Below are 20,206 nucleotides of genomic sequence, written 5' to 3'. Positions count from 1 at the left end.
ACTTCTCAGTTTTTAATATTTTTACTGCACTAACAACATTAAAAACCCAGTTCTTCTATTGCCATCTCTGTTCTCATTGTTTAAGATCAACAATCCACTTCACCTGCTGACACACAAGCTTTCCCTGTTTTTATGTCAATATGCTATAATAACTTGGAAAGAAATATAGTTAGTTATACACATAAAAAAGTATTTTAAAATGACCAAAAAAAAAAATCATTTTTTTTTATGTATAGGATATATACTATATAATTTCAACCACATTGAACATAGTTTTTTGTTTGCAGAATTTCTGGTCAATATTCCAAAAACTATCTATAGTATAATTAATTTCATGCTATGATAAAGAATTTTCCACTTTAGATAGCATAACTTGCAAAAAATGAGATCATAAGGGCTGTTCAAAACATTACATGATAGCTAACATCTTTGTAAGAAAGAAATAATTTTCTCCTCAAAATCAGAATATTTCAAGCTACAAGCTGTCCACAAACAAACATACATACATACATGCATGCATGCACAGTAAACATGTTGATTTAATACTGGATAAGATGATTTGATATACTGTATAATCTGAAGTAAATCATATTTTTTCTCTTACCCCCACATCCACCTCTTTATGAAGCAAATAAGTTAATTTTAATTCTAACATAAAAATATGTTCTTGTGGCTATTTTAGTTTCAATTAATTTGTTTGGAGCTTACAAAAAAAGCCTAGAAAAGTTTCTTTGGATTTGGAATCTCTGGAATTGTTTCCTTTAAGATTCTAAAGCAGTGTGACTGCCAAAACTTGACTCCAAACATACTTTTTTCAATAGCAGAAATAGGCCAATGGATCTTCAAGGAGGATATGGTCCACTGAATGAAGAAATCAGCCAAAAGAAACTAAATAGTTCTGGTTTCATTTTAGAGTGCAATACAGTTATGTTGATATAAAGAAATAAAGCTACCTTTTACAGTCATTATGTCATATCATTCCTCCACTTTACTCTAAGTTGGCAAAAACAAAACAGTTGCTAATTAACATCCACTCGTAGTACACCTTCTTCAAATCTACCTACTAAACTAACTTCTCACTGATCCTCTTTTCATTTACTTCTCTCTTTAGAACAGTCTGACTAACAAAATGAGTCAGACTTGAAGATAGATTATTCTATACAAGAGTTGTTTGAAAAAAAATTTTGCAGTCATAGTGAAAAGGAATGTTATGTCTTCTTACCTGTTTTGTATGCTTACAGGAGTTTTATGCTTTTATCCCATTTTAAAAAAAATACTATATATATATATATATATATATATTGCATTTTTTAAGTGAAAAGGTAAGAAAACAGCATTCCTTTTCACTATATTATAAAAAAAAATTAATATCAAGAATATAATTTCCAGGCATTCAAGCAAAAGACGAATAGTTTCCTGTTCTTAACTACTGTTGCTAATAAACAGCACTGATATAGATTTTGCAGCTCTTTTGCTTAGAATTACTACTGTTATTATTGTCATTATCATTTCAAGATGTGTACCATGAAGTGGTATACAGAATACTATATAATTAAGTTTGCATTATTACTCATTTCTTTTCAATAGTTTTCTTTCAAATTAATCTAGTATTTGTCAGGTCATCAAAATGATCAAATTTTACATTTGATAACCTGACAAATACTAGATTAATTTGAAAGAAAACTATTAAAAAGAAATGAGTTAAAAAAAAAAAAAAAGATCTCATTATATGTATAGATAAAGCCCGTCTAGACTGTTATGCAGAAACTGCTGAGAAAGATGTTATGAATGAAACAAAGAACAGCCACTTCTCCCTCAGCAGAACAAAGAGTATGGTATAGGTTAGGAAAGTAACAAGTATAGTGAGAAGGGAAGAAATTGGCACATGAAAAAAGATTTTCTGAGACATCAATATGAAATCCTAAAGAATTTTATATTTATTTGGAGAAAAAAAGAGTGAATATGGAAGACTACCTTTAGATGATACATAAGACACATCTGCTGAAAATATTCAGTGACTTCACGTTGTGAGGGAAGTAGTGTGTTGAATAACGGGAGGGGGGCATGGGGTGAGAGACTGGCAGCTAAGGAATGTGAAAGTGTCTGAAATTTTAATATCACCACACAATATATTATATTTAGATATTGTACAAAGGAGTTGTCATTGTTGAATGAAAGGTATGGCAGAAACATTCCAAGAAAAGTGGAAGGAAAGAAAAATAGTGCCACTGCTTGACATAAATCCATGTCATTGGTATCAAATTATATTCTAGTTTGTGTGTAACAAGCATTGTAGTTAAGATGTTAAAGGCTGAAATAGCATACAAATAGAAAGGAACACAAATTCCAATAAAGCAGCATGGGTTAAGGGAAGTCTTGATTTGCTGATTTAGTTATACTGTATAATAAAATGATGAGAATATTTGAACCGAGGTGAAGAAGATGCTTAAATGGTGACTTTTCTATATTTTTCCAAGGCATTTCATAGAATACAATGAGAAATTACGGTTGATATTGAGGATGATGAATATTCATTTAGTAGCCTTGTTATGGAAGTGTTGGTCTGGTTGATAGGTGCTTGTCTAGCTTATGCATAAATCCAATTCTGATTATGTAATTTAATAATATCATTAAATCTTGTCAACACAGGACACAATCCAGGTGCACTCTAAGATTTTTAAGCATTCTTATGGAAGGGATCCTCTTCTAAGCTAGAAATCCAAACCTCCCATATGATTTTAGTCAGCATGAATCTGACTAAAAGCACAAATTGAATTCTCTTGCCTGCAGTGCTTTATTTGAAATAAAGATACTGGTAAAAAGTAGAATACATCATAGTAGAACATTCTGTTTTATAGACTTGCAGATATCACAAGAAAATGATGTCTGGTATAAGCACCTTCTCCAAATATAATGCTCTTAAGTTTTTCTCATTTTCTGATAAAAACAGAGATTTTCAAAAAAAAAAGAAGAAGTCAGCTTTGACTGTCTCTTTATACTCCTCTCTTATGAGCCTCACCACCTGTTTATTCCAAAAAAGATAAAATAAAACATACACACAGAGTGCAGAGATGGGCAGTGAGCAATTGCCACTTTCCTCACTGAAAAACTGTTATCTCAAACATCTAGAAGACTAGATTTTTTTTAGTTAACCAGAAAGTTTTTTCAAAAAATAAAGCATCTGAATTCCCACATAAAATTACTAGAGAAAAGGAAAGGTAGTGGATATCTACTTTGATTTTTCTTTTGAAACATATTAAAAAAAAATCCACTTGACTGCGATTTTCCAAGACATGCATATTCAATTGAAACTGTCAATTTGTTGCAAGTGTGTACATTGGAATGAAGTGATGAATCCACAAACAGGATGTTGTGTCACAAAATAAATATTAAATAAATGTGCATTGTTTATGCTTCACAGTATGAACAATACCAGAGAAAAATAAACCATTTATTGAACTTACTAATAATTTGCTGATATCCAAAGCATCCTCAGAGCACAATTACAAATCTGTAGAGAGGTAGCATTTAATTAGAAAGTTGTAGAAAACTATTCAAATTGTTACTGAAAAGGAACTGATGTTCTAACATGCCCTTTAAGGGACCAGATAAAGGAAGTTAATTCAGAAAAGATAGGGCAAATGTGGTCTTAGAATGATAGTCTCCTAGAGCTTTGGCAAATTAATGCAGCCATAATTGTTGAGGTTGGGGAGTGCTTCATAGCTAATGCCTATTCTAAAAATAGTCTCACACCTGCAGTGATTTCTATGCCTCAAAGTTTGATTGAAAGAATGATTGCCTTTCAATCTCAAAATTTTGGGAGATTAATCACCTATTTACAGTGCCAGATTAAACTCTGTAGAGGTCCCTAGGTAGTTGAAATCCCCCCCCCTCACGAATTATCTCCTAATACATTTTTAACTTTACCAACCAACATTTTTAATAAACCAATCCATTTTATTACACAAAACATACATTAACAATTATTAAACAAAAAGTAAGTCCATTTTTAATAATATTATTTTGATCCCTGGGCGGGTCTGCAGGTGGTGGATAGCGGAACGGCTTGCAGATATGTAAGCTAGTTGCAATGAGGGTAAACCTGAGTAGCCCCGAACCAAGGCAGTAGTGCTAATAGGGCACTACCAAACACTGCAACATTGTCAGGTCATCATATAATGGTCATACCGCATCGTCCGTTGTGGGTTACCAAGGGGCACATCCAGGTTTTAGGCAGAAGGACCCATTTGAAAAATATGTTAGTCTCCCTTAGACACCATTCCTCAGCACTTTGCTAGAGGAAACTCCATCAATGGGGCCGTTACCTGTTTGTGGAGGTGTTTAGGGGCGGCACAAAGAAATGGTTCTGCAAAAGGATGGAAATGACAACAGCACCAGACTATGGCTTTAGGCAACTGGAACAGCTTTTCTCTGACAGGAAAGGAAAAGACTATTAACTAGATTTAGTCAGGCTTTCTTCGACCAAGAGGAGAGGCTCTGAAACTGTTGACCTGGATGAGGGGTTGGAGCTCTACTACTCTGGTGTGAGCCCGACAACGTCTTCTCAGGCAGGTGTGGGGATACAAGCCCCCAGCTATCAGACTGTGTTGCTGAGTGGATCCCATTGGGGAGACAGGTATGTGTTTTAAGGTTCCAGATGAAAAACCACAACTTGGCTGTGGTGCAAGCCTATACACCTAATCTGGAGTCAGAATACTCTGCCTTCTTAGAGGAAGTGGATGCTGCTTTTGACAGGATGGCAGCCATGAAATCAGTCCTGCTAATGGGTGACTTCAATGCACATGTTGGAACACATGACCAGACATGAAGGAATGTGGTTGGGAGGAACGGAGACCCTGACCTTAACGCAAATGGGTTGAAATTATTGGACTTCTGTGGCACACAGCTTATCCATAATGAATTCCTTTTTCCAGCACCGAGAAGTCCATAAGTATACCTGGTACAGGGATACACTTGGACGAAGGTCTCTGATTGACTTCTTTATAGTCTCAGCAGACCTATTTTCCTCAGTACTGGATGTTTGTGTGAGGAGAGGGACAGAATCAACTGACCATCAACACTGGTAGACCTAAGCAGCTATACTGCATGAAATGGGAGGCATTGGAAAATGAGGCTGTGAGGAAGAAATTTACAGATAACATCTACAGGTTCAGAGAGATTCCCAGACATACTGCAGATGTTGAGGAGGAGTGGGAGATGTTCAGAACCACTGTCACTGCCTCTGCACTCTTATGCTGTGGCAAAAAGCAGCTTGGTGTGGCAATGGGCAGTGAGAAAAGGACACCTTGGTGGAACCAAGAGGCCTACCTAACATGGCTTAGGGTCAGATCACCTGAGATGCGTTTCCAGTACACCGAGGTGTGAATCCTTTGGAGAAAGATTAGACTCATCCTATGCAAATACAAACAAGGTATTCTGGCAGACTATCTGCTGCCTTCGAGGGAGGAAATCGTGCACAGCAAGGGCAATTAAGGCCTCTGATGGTGCACTTTTAACAACAGAGAAGGATATCCTCCACAGATGGAGGGAATACTTTGAGAGCCTTCTTAATCCAGGTGGCCTTGCAGATGTGGACGTCCAAGAGGTGCAGATCGGGGCGATGACCAGTCTCACAGCAGAAGAGGTCCATTTAGAAATAAAATCGGGCAGAGCTGCTGGTGATGATGAAATTCGGCCTGAAATGCTAAAAGCCTTAAATTGAGGGTGTTCTCTGGCTGACTCGAGTGTGTCAGGCTGCTTGGATATCTGGGCAAGCACCAAAGCAGTGGCAGACAGGCATAATAATACCAGTCTTTAAGAGAGAGACCAGAGAGATTGCAGCAACTACCATGGCATCTCTATGCTCAGCCTGCCCTGGAAATTATATGCTAGGTGCTTGGAAAGAAGGTACAGTAGCATAGTTGAGTCAAAGTTCCAAGAAGAATAATGTGGCTTTTGTCCTGGTAGAAGCACAACTGACCAAATCTTCACTTTAAGGCAAATCTTTGAGAAATCTTGGGAATATGCCAAGAATGTTTACACATTTTGTGGTCTTGGAGAAGGCACATGACCGGGTTCCTCGGAATAAGCTTTGGCAAGTAGTACAGGAGTATGGAGTGGATGGCCAACTATTAGCTGCCATCAAGTCCCTGTACGAATGCCTGGAGTTTTGTGTCAGGGTAAACAGCACAAAGTCTGAACCTTTCACAGTCTCCATTGGTCTACGCCAAGAGTGTGTTCTGTCACCCCTCCTTTTCATAATATTTATGGACTGGATTGATAGGTGCAGTGAGTGTGTCAGAATTGGAAGATGTAGCATTGGATGTCTGCTTTTTGCAGATGACCTAGTTCTACTTAGCTCTGCCACAGATGACCTCCAGCAGACCCTGGATAGGTTTGTAGCTGTTTGTGCAGAAGCCGGGATGAAGATCAGTGTGGCCAAAACAGAAACATTTGTGGTCTCAAGACAACCATCCCAGTGCACTCTACATGTGAGTGGAGTCCCACTGAGGCAGGTGGAGAAGTTTATATACCTTGGGTCCATATTCACGAGTGATGGAATGTGGAACATAGAGCTAGGTACTCGAATTGGCTCAGCAAGTGCAATATTGTGGGAGCTTGGCCATTCAGTAGTATTGAAGCGGGAGTTAAGCCAGAAGGCAAAGCTGGATGTCTTCAATACAGTCTGTCCCCATCCTCACTTATGGTCATGAGAGCTGGATAATGACCGAAAGAATGCAGACACGAATCCAAGGGGCTGAAATGAGGTTCCTTCGAGGGGTTGTGGGGCTGACAAGACTCAATAGAGTCAGAAGCTCTGTTATTCGGGAAACCCTCAATACTCGACCGTTGCTTCTCCGTGTTGAGAGATCACAGTTACGATGGTACGGGCACCTGGTCTGGATGCCACAAGAGAGGCTCCCCCAGCAGCCCCTCTTTGCCAAGCGGAAGGCAAAGGACTCACTGGATAGATTATATTCAAAACCTTGGGTGGACATGTCTGGGAGTCACACCAGGACACCTGAGCTTGGTGGCGGAGGATCGTGACCATTGGAAGTCCCTCTTGCAGCTGCTGACCCCACAATCCAATTAGGAAAGGTGGGCTTTGAAGATGTATGGATGGATGGATTATTTTGATCCGTTGTCATGAGGCTCGTAGGCCAGTGCCTACTCTGCCTATTTGGTAATCTGGCACTGCCTATTTAATGATCCTTCTAGCCATGACACTTGCTGTTGTATGTACTGCATTGTTTTTTTTTTTTTAAATGCTTGGCTGTTCTATACTTATGATACACATTAATTTCAACACAAAATATTTGTCACTAATTTCAGTAAATTTATTACTGTGTATCATGTTTTACACTATTACTTTGTTGTGAGTATCATTAAAGCTAAGACTAATTGAAATTGATTTTTGCAGAAATCAGTAATGCTTATACATGCTGCAAAGCTCAACTAAAATCAATCTGAAATTCCAATAGAATCATATATAATAAAAGAGAAAAAAAAAGAGAAATTATAAATGTTGTTGCTTTCTAAGTTCTAAAAGTTGAATGGTAACAGGAAGTAAAATTTACATTCTTGTTAATGATGGCCTGGTTGGCTGACCCATTGGTTGGAGAGCAGATGCACTACCCACTCAGTCATCATTAACAAGAACGTAAATTTTACTTCTTGTTAATGAGACTACCATTCTGCTTTTATGTAACTTAGAAAGCAACAACATTTTGATTTCTCTTGTTTTGTTATATATAAATCTAATTGAATTCCTCTGTGAGCATTGCTGTTTGTGAATGTTTTTAGATGATATATGAATTTCATTGCCTGGTGTGAGATCACCTGTCTAATATATATTGGAAACTTAAAGTGGCTTGCAAAAAAATTTCATGTTTGGAATCTAGGATCAGCGATTTAGGATTGTCTAACCCTTACCTCGTGATACTAATGTACTCTAGGTTTAAAAATTAAAGATGCCAAGAAATTATATTCTCGGTTTCATCTTTTATCCAAGCGTAAGCAAACCAAGTTGGCACGTGAAGTAACTTCACAACTGGACTACTTGTATGTAGAAGCTAATTACACATCGATTGCTTTAGTATCCCATAATTAGATCGGTAGGTGTCACACTGATATGATTGTCAGCTTGTTGAGAGCTCATGAAAAGATTAGTAGTATTTTATGTTATCATTGGCAATTTTACTAGAATTTTACGTAGTATTGTTTGCTTTTTGTTTCTTGGTGTGTCCGTGCGATTTTTATGTGTTTTCTATGTTATTTTAATTATTATTTTTAAAATAAGATAGCGTCCATATGGCACCAATTAAAAAAAAATGGCGGCCAGGTCGGCATATTTGTTTAAGAGTTTTGATATAAAAGAGTTTATGCTGTCTGTGAGATGTATGCGTTGCGAAGAGCAGTGGGAGTCTGGTTAGATGGTGATAGTGGAGTTAATATGTGCAGTGTAAGGAGAATGAGGATCTAAAGTGTGTTTCGGGTGACTAGAGTGATATTGTTAAAGAAAGTCAGAATATAGAAAATAGCAATGTGATAAGGAATTGCGAGGTAGTATCAGATAGGTGTGAGAGCGTCGTTGAAAGTGTAAATGAAGGTAGAAATACAGAACGAACGGATGATTTAAATGATAATGAAAATGGTGAGATAGATGCAAGTAGTGAAATCGCACGGTTGAGCGGAGCGATACACAGACAAAGTGGCAACTGGAGCGTATGGAAAAATGTGTACTGAACGTACCAACTAATAAACGGTGAAAGTCTGTTACAAAAAATAAGAGAATGTTCGTAAACGTAAATAAAATGAAGGAGCGAGTGCTGTATGGAGATTCGCTATTAAGAGGTGTAATAGTTGAGAGTTTGACAAAATCGTACCAACCGGGTGCGAACATAAAGGATGTCAGTGAATCTATTCGAGTGCAAAAACAGAGGGTGAAAGAGATGATAGTCGTGGCAGGAACAAATGATTTCAAAGAAGACAAAATGGAAATGATAGAGGATGTGAGGGAAATTACTTGAGGTAACAAAAGAGAAGAGTGAGAGAGTACGGATGGTGAGTATTTTGCCGCAGTATGACAGTGAAGTGTTTAGAAGGAGGGCCATAATTTCCAATGACTTTATGCGTGGGTTATGCATGGAGAGTGGTGTGGAATTTGTGGATGTGTGGAGTGAGTTCGATGGACCAAAGGATTTATATAAGATGGATGGGTTACATTTGAATGGATTTGGTGTACGGAGGCTTGAAAAGGTGTTGATGAATGAAGTGGAAGTGGATGTACAGACTCAGGGAAACTAGATTTATTAAGGGGGGGAGTAGATATGCAGACTTTAGGGAGGCATTTGAGTGTATGAATGAGTATAATATGCCCGAGCGAGTATAAAGGACAACAAATCAGAATGGGATAGTTAGTATAAGGCATCAAAGTAGGAATGGGACTAATGGGCTTCTGCAATTCATGTACACTAATGCCAGGAGTATTAGGAACAAGAAGGAAGAGTTTTTGGCCTTGGTTAGCACTTCCAGGCCACAGGTTGTTGGTATTAGTGAAACATGGCTGACAGAAGATGATAAAGCTAGTGGGATTGAATGTGATGGGTATAGCGTGTTCAGGAGTGACAGGGAGAATAAAAAGGAGGGGAAGGAGTGTTATTGATGATAGCTAATGAGTTGCAGCCAAGGAGTATAGAAGTTGAACTGCAGGATAGAGAAAAGAGCACATTTGAGGCTATTTGGTGTGAGATAGAGTCTAGCAGAACAAAATATACAATTGGGTGCTGCTATAGACCAGGTGATGGAATAGATGGTAGGGATAGTATGCATAGGCAAATAGAAGAAATGAGTGGAAGGAGAGTAATTATTATGGGTGATTTCAATTATGGTAACATTGACTGGAAGGAGGAGAGGGAACATGGGAGGAAGGAATTGGATTTTATTCAGTTATTAAGGAACAACTATCTGCGACAGCATGTAGTGGAAAATACTAGGGGGCAGAGAGTGCTTGACCTAGTAATTGCATTTGAGAATGTGGCTGTAATGAACATGACCATGTTGCCACCAGTTGGTGAGAGTGATCACAAGGTCATGACTTGGGAGGTGGCTAAAGGAGTGGAATTTACAATTAAGACAGGGTACATGTGGAATTACCAGGCTGGTAAGTATGACAAGCTTAGGAGTATGCTTGGCTCAGTGCAATGGCATGTAAAACTGCAAGGGCTGGATGGTGATAGTGCATGGGAGGTGGTTAAGAAGTGTTTGCAGGAGGCAGTGGTTGACTGTATACCAAGAGTCCGAATAATAAATCAAGTAGGGGTTAAATGGATGAATAACACTATTAAGCTTGAGATGCAAAAAAAGAAACAATTGTGGAGGGAATTTAAGGAGAAAGGTGACCAGCAGGTGCAGGAACAGTATAAAGCTCAGGCCAGGATGGTAACAAGGGTGGTAAGAAAAGCAAAAGCGGATTACAAAAGAAAATTGGCCATGCAGGCTAAAGAGAATCCCAAACAGTTTTTCAATATTTTGCAAGTAAAAGGGAAAATGTTCATGGCAGAATGATTTTAAAAAATGCTGAGGGTAGGGAGGTAACTGAATCAGTCGATATAGTGGAATTACTGAGTGAGCACTTTGCAAGAGTATATCATCCCGGTGGTGACATTGCAGGAATGGGAGAACCAACAGCTTATACTGGAATTGTGATGAATGAAGTAGAGGTAAGTAATCTATTACAGAACCTCAATTTCAATACATCTGTGGGATTGGATGGTATACCAGCTTGTGTCATACATGAAGCGGCTAAAGAATTGTCAGTGCCCTTGACCATTTTGTTTAATTTGAGCCTCAGGTCTGGGTCAGTCCCAAGGGGGTGGAAAGAGGGGAAAATAGTTCCGCAGCATGAAGGTGGTTCCAAGGCTGCTGTTGAAAATTACCGGCCAATCAGCATAACAGGAATCGTTATCAAGGTCTTGGAGAAAATAGTCAAGAGGAAAATACAAGATTTGATAGATGAAAATGGGATACTGTATCGGGGACAGCATGGTTTTGTGAAGGGTAGGTCATGCCTCAGTAACTTGCTCACGTATTATAACACAGTGACGGCTGAACTGGATAAGGGTAATGGGTTTACAGTGATTCTACTGGACCTTGCTAAGGCCTTTGACAGGATACCACATAGAATTCTAATCAGTAAAATGCAGCATATGGGAATGGATATAGGGTTGGTGAGATGGATAGGAGGGTGGTTGACGGAGAGATATCAGAGAGTGGTTTATTCAGGAGTAGAGTCCACAAGACGGCCTGTGACTAGTGGTGTGCCACAAGGATCTGTTCTTGGACCACTGCTGTTTAATTTGTTCATAAATGATATAGGAAAGGATCTGAGAGGAACAGTTCATTTGTTTGTGGATGATGCAAAGTTGGGTAGGGCAATAGTGAATGCAGATGATGTCAAACTTTTGCAGGATGATTTGGATAGATTGGAGGTCTGGGCTAAGGAGAATGGATGTCAATTTAATGTGGCAAAATGTAAGGTTATACATTTTGGGGTGAAAAGATTAGCAGCAGTTTACTACATTGGTGGAACTGTACTCCAGGAAATTGATGAGGCACGAGATTTAAGAGTGTTGGTGGATAAGGAGTCGAAGTTTGGGGGGGACATTGCAAAAGTGGCCAAATCAGCTCATCAAACCACTTGGTTGCTGAAGAACATGTTGACAAGCAGGTTACTGTTCCTCTGTATCGAGCCTTGATAAGACCTCATCTCGACTACTGTTCCCAGATTTGGTCACCTAGTTTTCTTCTTGATGGGGAGGAGGTTGAGAGGATCCAGAGGCGAGTGACCAAGATGATAGCAGGTCTGTGGAATGAACCTTATGAGAACAGGTTGAGGATTTGTGGATTGCAAAAATTGGTTGATAGGTGGTGGAGGGGAGATATGATTGAGACATTCACATTACTGAAGGTTTTCTATAAAATTAATTCAGAAGATATTTTTGAGAACAGGGCTGGTTGTGGGAGGAGTAGTGACATCCATGGAAACCGGGCAAAAGTGTGGTTGGTAAGGGTGTTAGAGCTGGGTTCTTTACTTTTAGAGTGGTGAATGAGTGGAATGGGCTGCCAGAGTCTGTGGTGGATGCTGTGACAGTGAATGAGTTTAAGGCAAGGTATGATAGATACTGTATGAATGTCGAATAGTTGTGATGAACATGATTTGGGTCTTCCCTCGATGAGTCTAAAGACATCCTGGAGTTGCCCGTAATAATAATAATAATAATGTGCAAAGCACATATCCTTATGGACAAGTATAATAGTATGCATTATGGGATGGGCCACTACCAAGACTGGTTATGACCTTCATTGAGATGAAAGAGTGAAGGAGTTTTCATCATAGGCCTAGAGTAGTTAGTATAGTCTATCTATCCCACTGGCTTTAACAGGCCTTTAAGGCCCACAACCTTCCAAGCATGCTTGGATTTCGTAACCGAAATACGAGGATAGAATGGTCACTCCTATGCCTCAAGGTATTCTTGGCTGTATCCCTGTGTGTTCACGGGGCTGGTTTGCCTGCTTGCGGGATGAAAAACACCAGATAAACTGACGGAAAAAACCCTACTGCCCGCGCCCAAGACCGGCTAACTTGGCTATGGCTGAGGAAGATCCTTCAGCTCCTCACGTCTCCGACGGGAATCGAACCTAGGACACTCCTTCCCCAGGCATATGGTTGCGAAGTGCAAAGCCACTAGGCTAACCGCGCGAGTTAGTATAGTGGTGTAAGCTTTTATTGAGGTGTGTTTAAGTGCAGGGATACCTCTCCAAAAACTCTGAGTGATCTACAGTGTGACTCTAAATCTCACTGAGTGACCTAAAAGAATCACTACTAAACTCATTAATTTTTCATCAGTGGATCTACTGAGTGACATGCGAAAACCTGCCACCAAGAAGAACAGCTCTACTCCCTGAAATCAAACTCAAAGATATTATATTATTATATTATATTATTATTATTCCTGATACCTCCAAGGAGTCCGAAGACTCATCGCGGGAGGACATCTTCAACTGTCTCCACACCTTACCTCTACTACGAATCAACGCCATCTACCGCCCACCTCCAACACCACCACAACTAGTAATTTTTGTCTGTAAATTGCGTGTGTTCTGAAGGGCCGATTTGTATGTATGCGGGATGAAAAACCCGAGTTTCCAGGAGAAAAAACCCTGCTACCTCCGTATGAGATCGGCTAACTCACCATCGATTGAAATCGACCAGATAAAGATTCCTCCCGTCGCGACATATATTCTAAGACATATATTATTAAATATCATCAGTGGGGGTCAGACCCAGAAGTAATACCAAGGTAGAAGTAATGCAGAAGTCATGTTTCCATATACAAGTTAGTCAAAAGGTGTTACCCCTTATTACTAAAATACTCTGGATTAGAGATGGATATTGAAAGTTTTTCTACTTGGCTGTACTGTAAATTAAAGAGGCCAAGAAATTATATTCTTGGTTTCATCCTTTATCCAAGTAAAAGCAAACAATGTTTGTGCATGAAGTAACTTCAAGTTACTTCAAACTTTGTTTACTTACGCTTGGATAAAGGATGAAACTAAGAATATAATGTCTTGGCCTCATTAATTTATAACATAACCAAGTGAAAAAAACTTTCAACATACATTTAAAATCCTTTTTTTTTTTCTTTTATGAATTAAGACACACACAAAAAAAGTAAATTTTACAATTAAGATTAAGATAAAATTTACAACATTTCTATGTTGCTTACAACGATAAAGAGATTCCTCCAGGTTTTTCAACAAATTCATCATGATGTAACACAGATTCATTCCATGATACTTCTAAGAACTCTAGAATTTGTTCCAGAGTATCTCGAGGATGTAAGACTAGTTGCTCATAGTAGATGGGAAGACAGATGTTAGATCCCAGCTGCTGGCATTGGGTGAACATTGCTTGGATAGCAATGTTCCATTTTTTTAGGCATTGGCGATAGTCAGTCAGATCAAGTCCAGTGATAGTCACCTACAGGATTTAGAATACAAATAACACTTTTATGGCAAACAGGTACCTGAAAAATAATAATAAATAAAATAGAAAAATAATATTTTATATATTAATAATAATAATACTTGAGCAGCTCCATGAAGTCAAAGACTCATTGTGGGAGATCTGTTCTAACTATTGTTCACACAATAATATACCTCTCCTTGAACTGATCCACTAACAGAGCACTCACAACCACTGGTAACCAATTCCATACCCTCAAAGCAAAAAATCTAATCCTAATTGCATGAGAGAGAGAGTGGGCAGAAAATCTAGTCATCCTTGGAAGGATGGTAAGACTAGATTTTTTGTCCACACTCTTATACAGTTTTCAGGGATGATGCCTTGTTCTCTCTGCATGGAATATTTTTCAGTGTCAGTTATATTCCTCTTATTTGCTTATCAGCTAGTTTTTAAACCCCACACATCTCTAATGTAATCACCAAAGGAGTGATTACACTGAACTGTGAAGAGTATTTAATAGTGTTGTACTAGTTTTAAAAGCTTTAGCAGATAGCATGGAGAAAATAGTGTCTAGTAGTTCAGATGAACAATGACAGAAATATTTATAGAAAATGTAAGCCTTTGTGTGTGTGGGGGGGGGGGAAACGAGCGATTGTTGGATTTAATCAGTCTAATTACTCTCTCTTCTATGGGATCCTTATAGGCACCTCTTCCAAATGCAATATTCAGTGGTGTTATACCCTGATAAGTTAAGAATGTTAAATTTCCACTTATCGTGGTATAACGAGCAAAGAAGTATAAACCCTGGAAAATAATTAAGTAAACATGCTTGTTTCTAAGTAGGTATCGTTGTGAAATTTAGAAAATATTGAATACATTAATTTAAGAAGAAAGAGATAATTAATCAGCTCAAGGAGGATTTTATAATAAAAAAAATGGGAATTTAGATAAATATGCATAAAGCAAAGTTGCCAGAGATCAGAGATAAAGTGTAAATTAAGAGAGTCATGGTTTTGTGTTGATATTAAATTCAATGTAAGAATAACTTGTAAAAGAAAAATGAGCTCGAAGTTCGGGGGGGGGAAGCAGTCTGTTGACCCAAGTGGTCGCGTGCTTGGCACGTTGAATAAACAAGCAGGAGAGAGAATGGACGTCGTGAGGTCATGTGACAAGAAATCCAGGTGCCGGATGAACAGTGAAGTTTTTTTTTTTTTCGATAGGGTGAACATATAAAAGGGTTACGAACCCCCCGACACGCTATCTTGGTTTTTTTCGTTGTGTGGAGTTCTCGGATTTCCTTGAGTAGTGAAGGTTTAGCATGGTGCTGGTTCGGGGATGGCCGAACGATACCTCTAGACTAGGACAATGTTACCACGGCTAACCCTGTCCTAGATTCCCAGAAAGTAACGGCAGACCATGCCGTTAAAAAGTCAGCAGAAGCATGCGCCCAATATCTAGGCTGGTAATTACTATGAAGAAGTTAATCCGGGGTAGATTGAGGGAAACAAAGAATTGTCCTAATGAAACAGAAAATACACTGAAACAGATGCAGAAAATTAGAGATACCACCGAGTGGAGATAAGTAAAATTTTTGTTATTTATATGAATGTAATCTGAGTGTGTGATGATGTGGGTCCTTTGTTAGTGAAGGATTTAGATACAATTATAGGTCAGGACTATAGCACGTGTGTTTTATAGGAAGTCATGAGTGAATAGTAATTAAGTGAATCTGAATATTTGTATGTTGAAGAATGCTTAAAATTACCAGTTGTTAGTGTGGAAATTAATTAATGGAATTTAGTAGCAATTTAGATGTTAAAGAATTATTAACTTGTGTGAATTATCTGAAGAAAATTGTGTTTTATGGAAAGTCATGAGTGAATAGTAATTAAGCGAATCTGTATATTTGTATGTTGAAGAATGTTTAAAGTTACCAGTTGTTAGTATAGAAATTAATTAATGGAATTTAGTAGCAATTTAGATGTTAAAGAATTATTAACTTGTGTATTAACTTATTAAATTATTATCTGAAGAAAATTGTGTTTTATGGGAAGTCACCAGTGAATAGTAATTAAGTGAATCTGTATATTTGTATGTTGAAGAATGCTTAAAATTACCAGTTGTTAGTGTGGAACCAGCGCCATTGTTAAACACGTGTCGTCTGTGCCATTGTTATATATTTAGTCTTATTTATATATCTTATGTTTAATGATTATTCTTATTATTTATTCCTTTTCTATGTATCCTACCTAAATACTTTTAGTCATACAATCTCCTCTCTTATATGCTTCTTTACGTGTGCCTAACTAGACTCTACCTAGGAATGATTGCTTTTCGGATACTGGCAAATTTATATTTTATTGCTGCGCCAGCCAGTATCCTATAACATGAGTTTATTCAGGTTCAGATAATTCCTAGATTGATTGGCATTCACTCTATCACACACTAAATAGATATCGGTACTAATTGCAATCGTGGCCAATAATCTATTATTTAAACACATTCGTAAAATCCCTCCCGCTATGGTTTTAAATTTTATAAGTGGTAATTTGATATCTCGAAATCAGGCATGAGTCAGGTATAAGCAACAAAACATGTTTATTGGAACTAATGACAATTACAATTAAAATTGGATTAAAATACTAAGACTTCCAAATCTCTTATAAGGTTAATATCTCATGTTAAGCTAGTTACACAATACTAAATTAATCAAAATGCACTTAGATCACACTGCTAATCAGACAGAACAATAGAATTAAATGACGATATTACTCTAAATCAATTCTCTTAAACAAGCTACTTTAAAGACATTTTACAACTTGTTACTATCTGGCTAAGATCATTCACCAAATACAAATACACATAGAATTTTGGTCACATGCAACTATCTAGATTCATTCCTGACATTTCTTTGTTCAACAAAATTTCTTTGGTCTCAAATTACGAATTCTTATCAGAGTTCTCTATGGATTATCCACATAACTTAATCTAACATTAATTTCTATCTCTTTCAAAACATATAATAATGGTCTTAACATTACCCAGTTCTTCCTGAAGGTCTGTTAACTGCCACGTGTTGTTCAGGTCATCCTTCAATCGGTTGTTTCTGCGCCTGGCTTATGGCTACGTCGTCCCTTCTACATTTTTACGGACTCGAACTTATTACTGCCTCAACTGAGGGTTATCTCTGCTCCTTTCTTGAATGGGGCCTCCAACGACTGGCACATTTTCTGTGTAGGCCAATGATTCGCGTGTGGCTGGTCATGGAATCTTGTTCAGCATACTCAAAAAAACTGCTCGCTGTCCGACATCATAGGGCCCTGGCTCGTCCTTTCTCTGTCCACTGGTCAGGAATCCTCGAGGTGAAGTCAGGAACAAAAAGCCTCGCAATATTGCAGGTATTGCCTTATATTCTCTCTCTCTTCTTTTCCGCACAACCCTTAAATTTTTATGCCCTCAAGATGATCTTCAATTTCCTTACTGCCGTTAGGTGCTGTCTTCTAGGGAAGCACGCTTGCATCATCTTCCCGTATGCAGTACCTCGCGTTGTAATGACCGACACGTGCGTTTCAGATGTGACCGTGGCACTGGTGCTCTTTACTGTCTGACGATTTACGATGTTTTTAGACAGCTTAATAGGACAAAATTTAACCACTATTTCCTTTTTACAAAAATCCATAAATCTGATAATTCTCCAGTTTAGTTTTCGACTACAAATATTTCTGATACAAATTCATATATTATTACACAATTTCCTATACTACAAATCAACTTTCTGCTGGTGAGCAGGTATTATCTAAGTTAGCTAGAATTCTCATGTTAGATTCTGATTGAATAATTTCTTAAAACTCGTCCATTCGGGATCTAACAATGGTTACTTGGATTAGTGATTTTAGTTAATAGCTGTTCAGAGGTAATGTAATGGTATGATCAAAAGGGAGACTAATTTCTTGGATGCTCAGGAGGTAATAACTATATAAAATTTATGCCAGGAAAAACTGGAGGATAGTTTCCCCTAGAAGCAAAGTCATATATCGTTCAGAGAAACTGGGAAGGGTTTTTGTGGTGAGAAATAAGAATTAAATTTTATCAGCGTCGAAATTAATAAGGTTGTCAGAGCCATCCAAAGAATGGTTTGAAAACAGAATTGGGGTTTGTAGAAGCTGACATTCTAAAAGTTTTGGTGATTTGCATAGTGCAAGGTTTGCCAAATACAGTGTACAATCATTGTAAAAACTCTGGATTTTGATTTAGTTGGAGAAGACAATTACAAAAGAAAGAGAATAGGTGGAAGAAGTAGTCAGTTGGAGAAGACAATCTACAAAAGAAAGAGAATAGGTGGAAGAACAGAGCCTTGTGGAAACCTAGCATTAGTTGAAACTAATGATCTATTTGCCAATTAAACAAATTAGTTTCATAGGGCAGTGAAAGAGAAAGAAAGCTGGCAGCCTAGTTGTAAATCATAAGATAGACTATATCGTGAGGACAATAAGCCTTCATGCCAAACCAGATTAAATATCTTGAGATATCAGATTCCTAGATCTGTTCAGTGACATTTATCCAACAGTGTGAAATGTAAGCAAGAATATATAATAGGTTGATAAATTTTAACTTTTTATAATAGATTTATGTATATTTTATAGTAGTAAATTATAAAATAGACTAGTATCTACATATATTTAATTGCATTTATGACATACCTAACTTTTTCAATATTTCTAAGCTATGCAGTTCGTCTCGAATTTTTACAAATTGCCGCAAATTTCTAAAATTTTTTCCAATATATTTATTAAAAAAAAAAAACGCATATAAGTGAACCCATACAGTTCAATCCTGTTCTTCAAGGGTCAACTGTATATGATTAATTTATAAAAGTAACAATGACAGTGTGTTTTTTCACATGCTTGCTTGCATTTTTGATAGCTGTAGAGTAAATAAGAATGTAAACTCTATCTGTTGAACTTTTGCATTCGTCATCTGTATATAAAAATCAGAAGTTCAGTCAACTGATTGATAATCAGAACACTCCAAATGCAAATTTTTCATTCTATAGATATAGATTTTGCATACCACCTCTCCTTTCTCAAAGCAACATTTAAATTAAATAATAATAATAATAATAATAAAGCAGTTGTGAAAAATAAGTGGTCACAGCAATTCATAATTATATGCAGTGATACTTCAATATTGCTGGAATTAATTAGGGGCAAAATATTGATTTTAACAATGCTTTGTTGTTGTTGTTTTTTGTGGATAATGATATAAAATTTAAATATTGCAGGCAATGATACACACACACACACACAGATACTAATCTGTTTTATATAATGCACAATAGTTTGAAAAGTAAGTAGCTTTTATGTCTTGAAATAAAATAACATTACTTTTGAGTCACTATTATAGAAAATGAGTAGATTGCTAAAGCCAGACTTACCTTTAACAAACCCATGATATTCTTGAGAGGCTCCAGTTTGTCTGCTAGTTTTTCAAATTGTCGCAAATCTCCAAAAGTTTTTCCAGCATATTTATTCAAAAAAATGATGTATACTAATATATGCAGAAGGGGTATGATATAGTCAAGTGAGTTCCTACTTGATATGCAAGACAGCTCATTGTGAACATGTTAAGATATAAGTTAAATAACAATGATTGGAGTACAAAACTGTGGTAATTGAGCATCATTCACTTAGACTCAGCACATCCATGCATCACTTACTGATACCAATCAGTCATCCACTCACATGTGAATCTTGTCAAATGCCTTGGCAGTATTCAGAAGTATTGTGTTATATCCATTTCCTTGTCACTATTATAGAAAATGAGCAGATTGCTAAAAGCAGACTTACCTTTAACAAGCCCATGCTATTCTTGAGAGGATTCCAGGGTTATCTGCCCACCTCTACATGTGATTCTTAATCAGCCTCTCCAAGACCCTTGATGACCACACCAGAGATGATGAGTCACTAATGTGCTGCATCAAACCTAGGTCTACTCTTGATATATTGGAATTATCTTGTTCTCCTTCCATTAATTAGACTCATTGGAAGAGCCTATGTAGCTCAGTGGATGTGGCATTTGTACACCACGGCGCTTGGTTGCATGAAGGAAGATTTGGTTTCGAGTCTAGTTGGTGACTAGAGGAAATTTTGTAAGATATATGGTGATTCTATGATTAAGGGT

The 20,206-nt window shown here is 37.5% G+C and overlaps 1 protein-coding gene across 2 annotated transcripts in view; it reads right to left on the bottom strand.

The window, feature by feature from the left end:
• Positions 1-20,206, bottom strand: part of LOC150097912 (protein-tyrosine sulfotransferase 1-like) — a 252,976-nt gene that overhangs the window by 13,080 nt on the left and 219,690 nt on the right. For both annotated transcript variants that reach the window (XM_090406110.1, XM_090406112.1), the window contains one exon: positions 13,788-14,041. In XM_090406110.1, coding sequence (XP_090262236.1) covers positions 13,788-14,041 — 254 coding nt within the window. The remainder of the gene's footprint in view (positions 1-13,787; positions 14,042-20,206) is intronic.

The sequence above is a fragment of the Typopeltis vanoorti genome, chromosome 16 (assembly GCF_054136105.1).
Source record: "Typopeltis vanoorti isolate ZY-2024b chromosome 16, IOZ_Tvanoo_1.0, whole genome shotgun sequence".
Classification (NCBI taxonomy): domain Eukaryota; kingdom Metazoa; phylum Arthropoda; class Arachnida; order Uropygi; family Thelyphonidae; genus Typopeltis; species Typopeltis vanoorti.
Note: the sequence above shows the minus strand (reverse complement) of the source record. Positions and strands in the feature narration are given on the sequence as shown.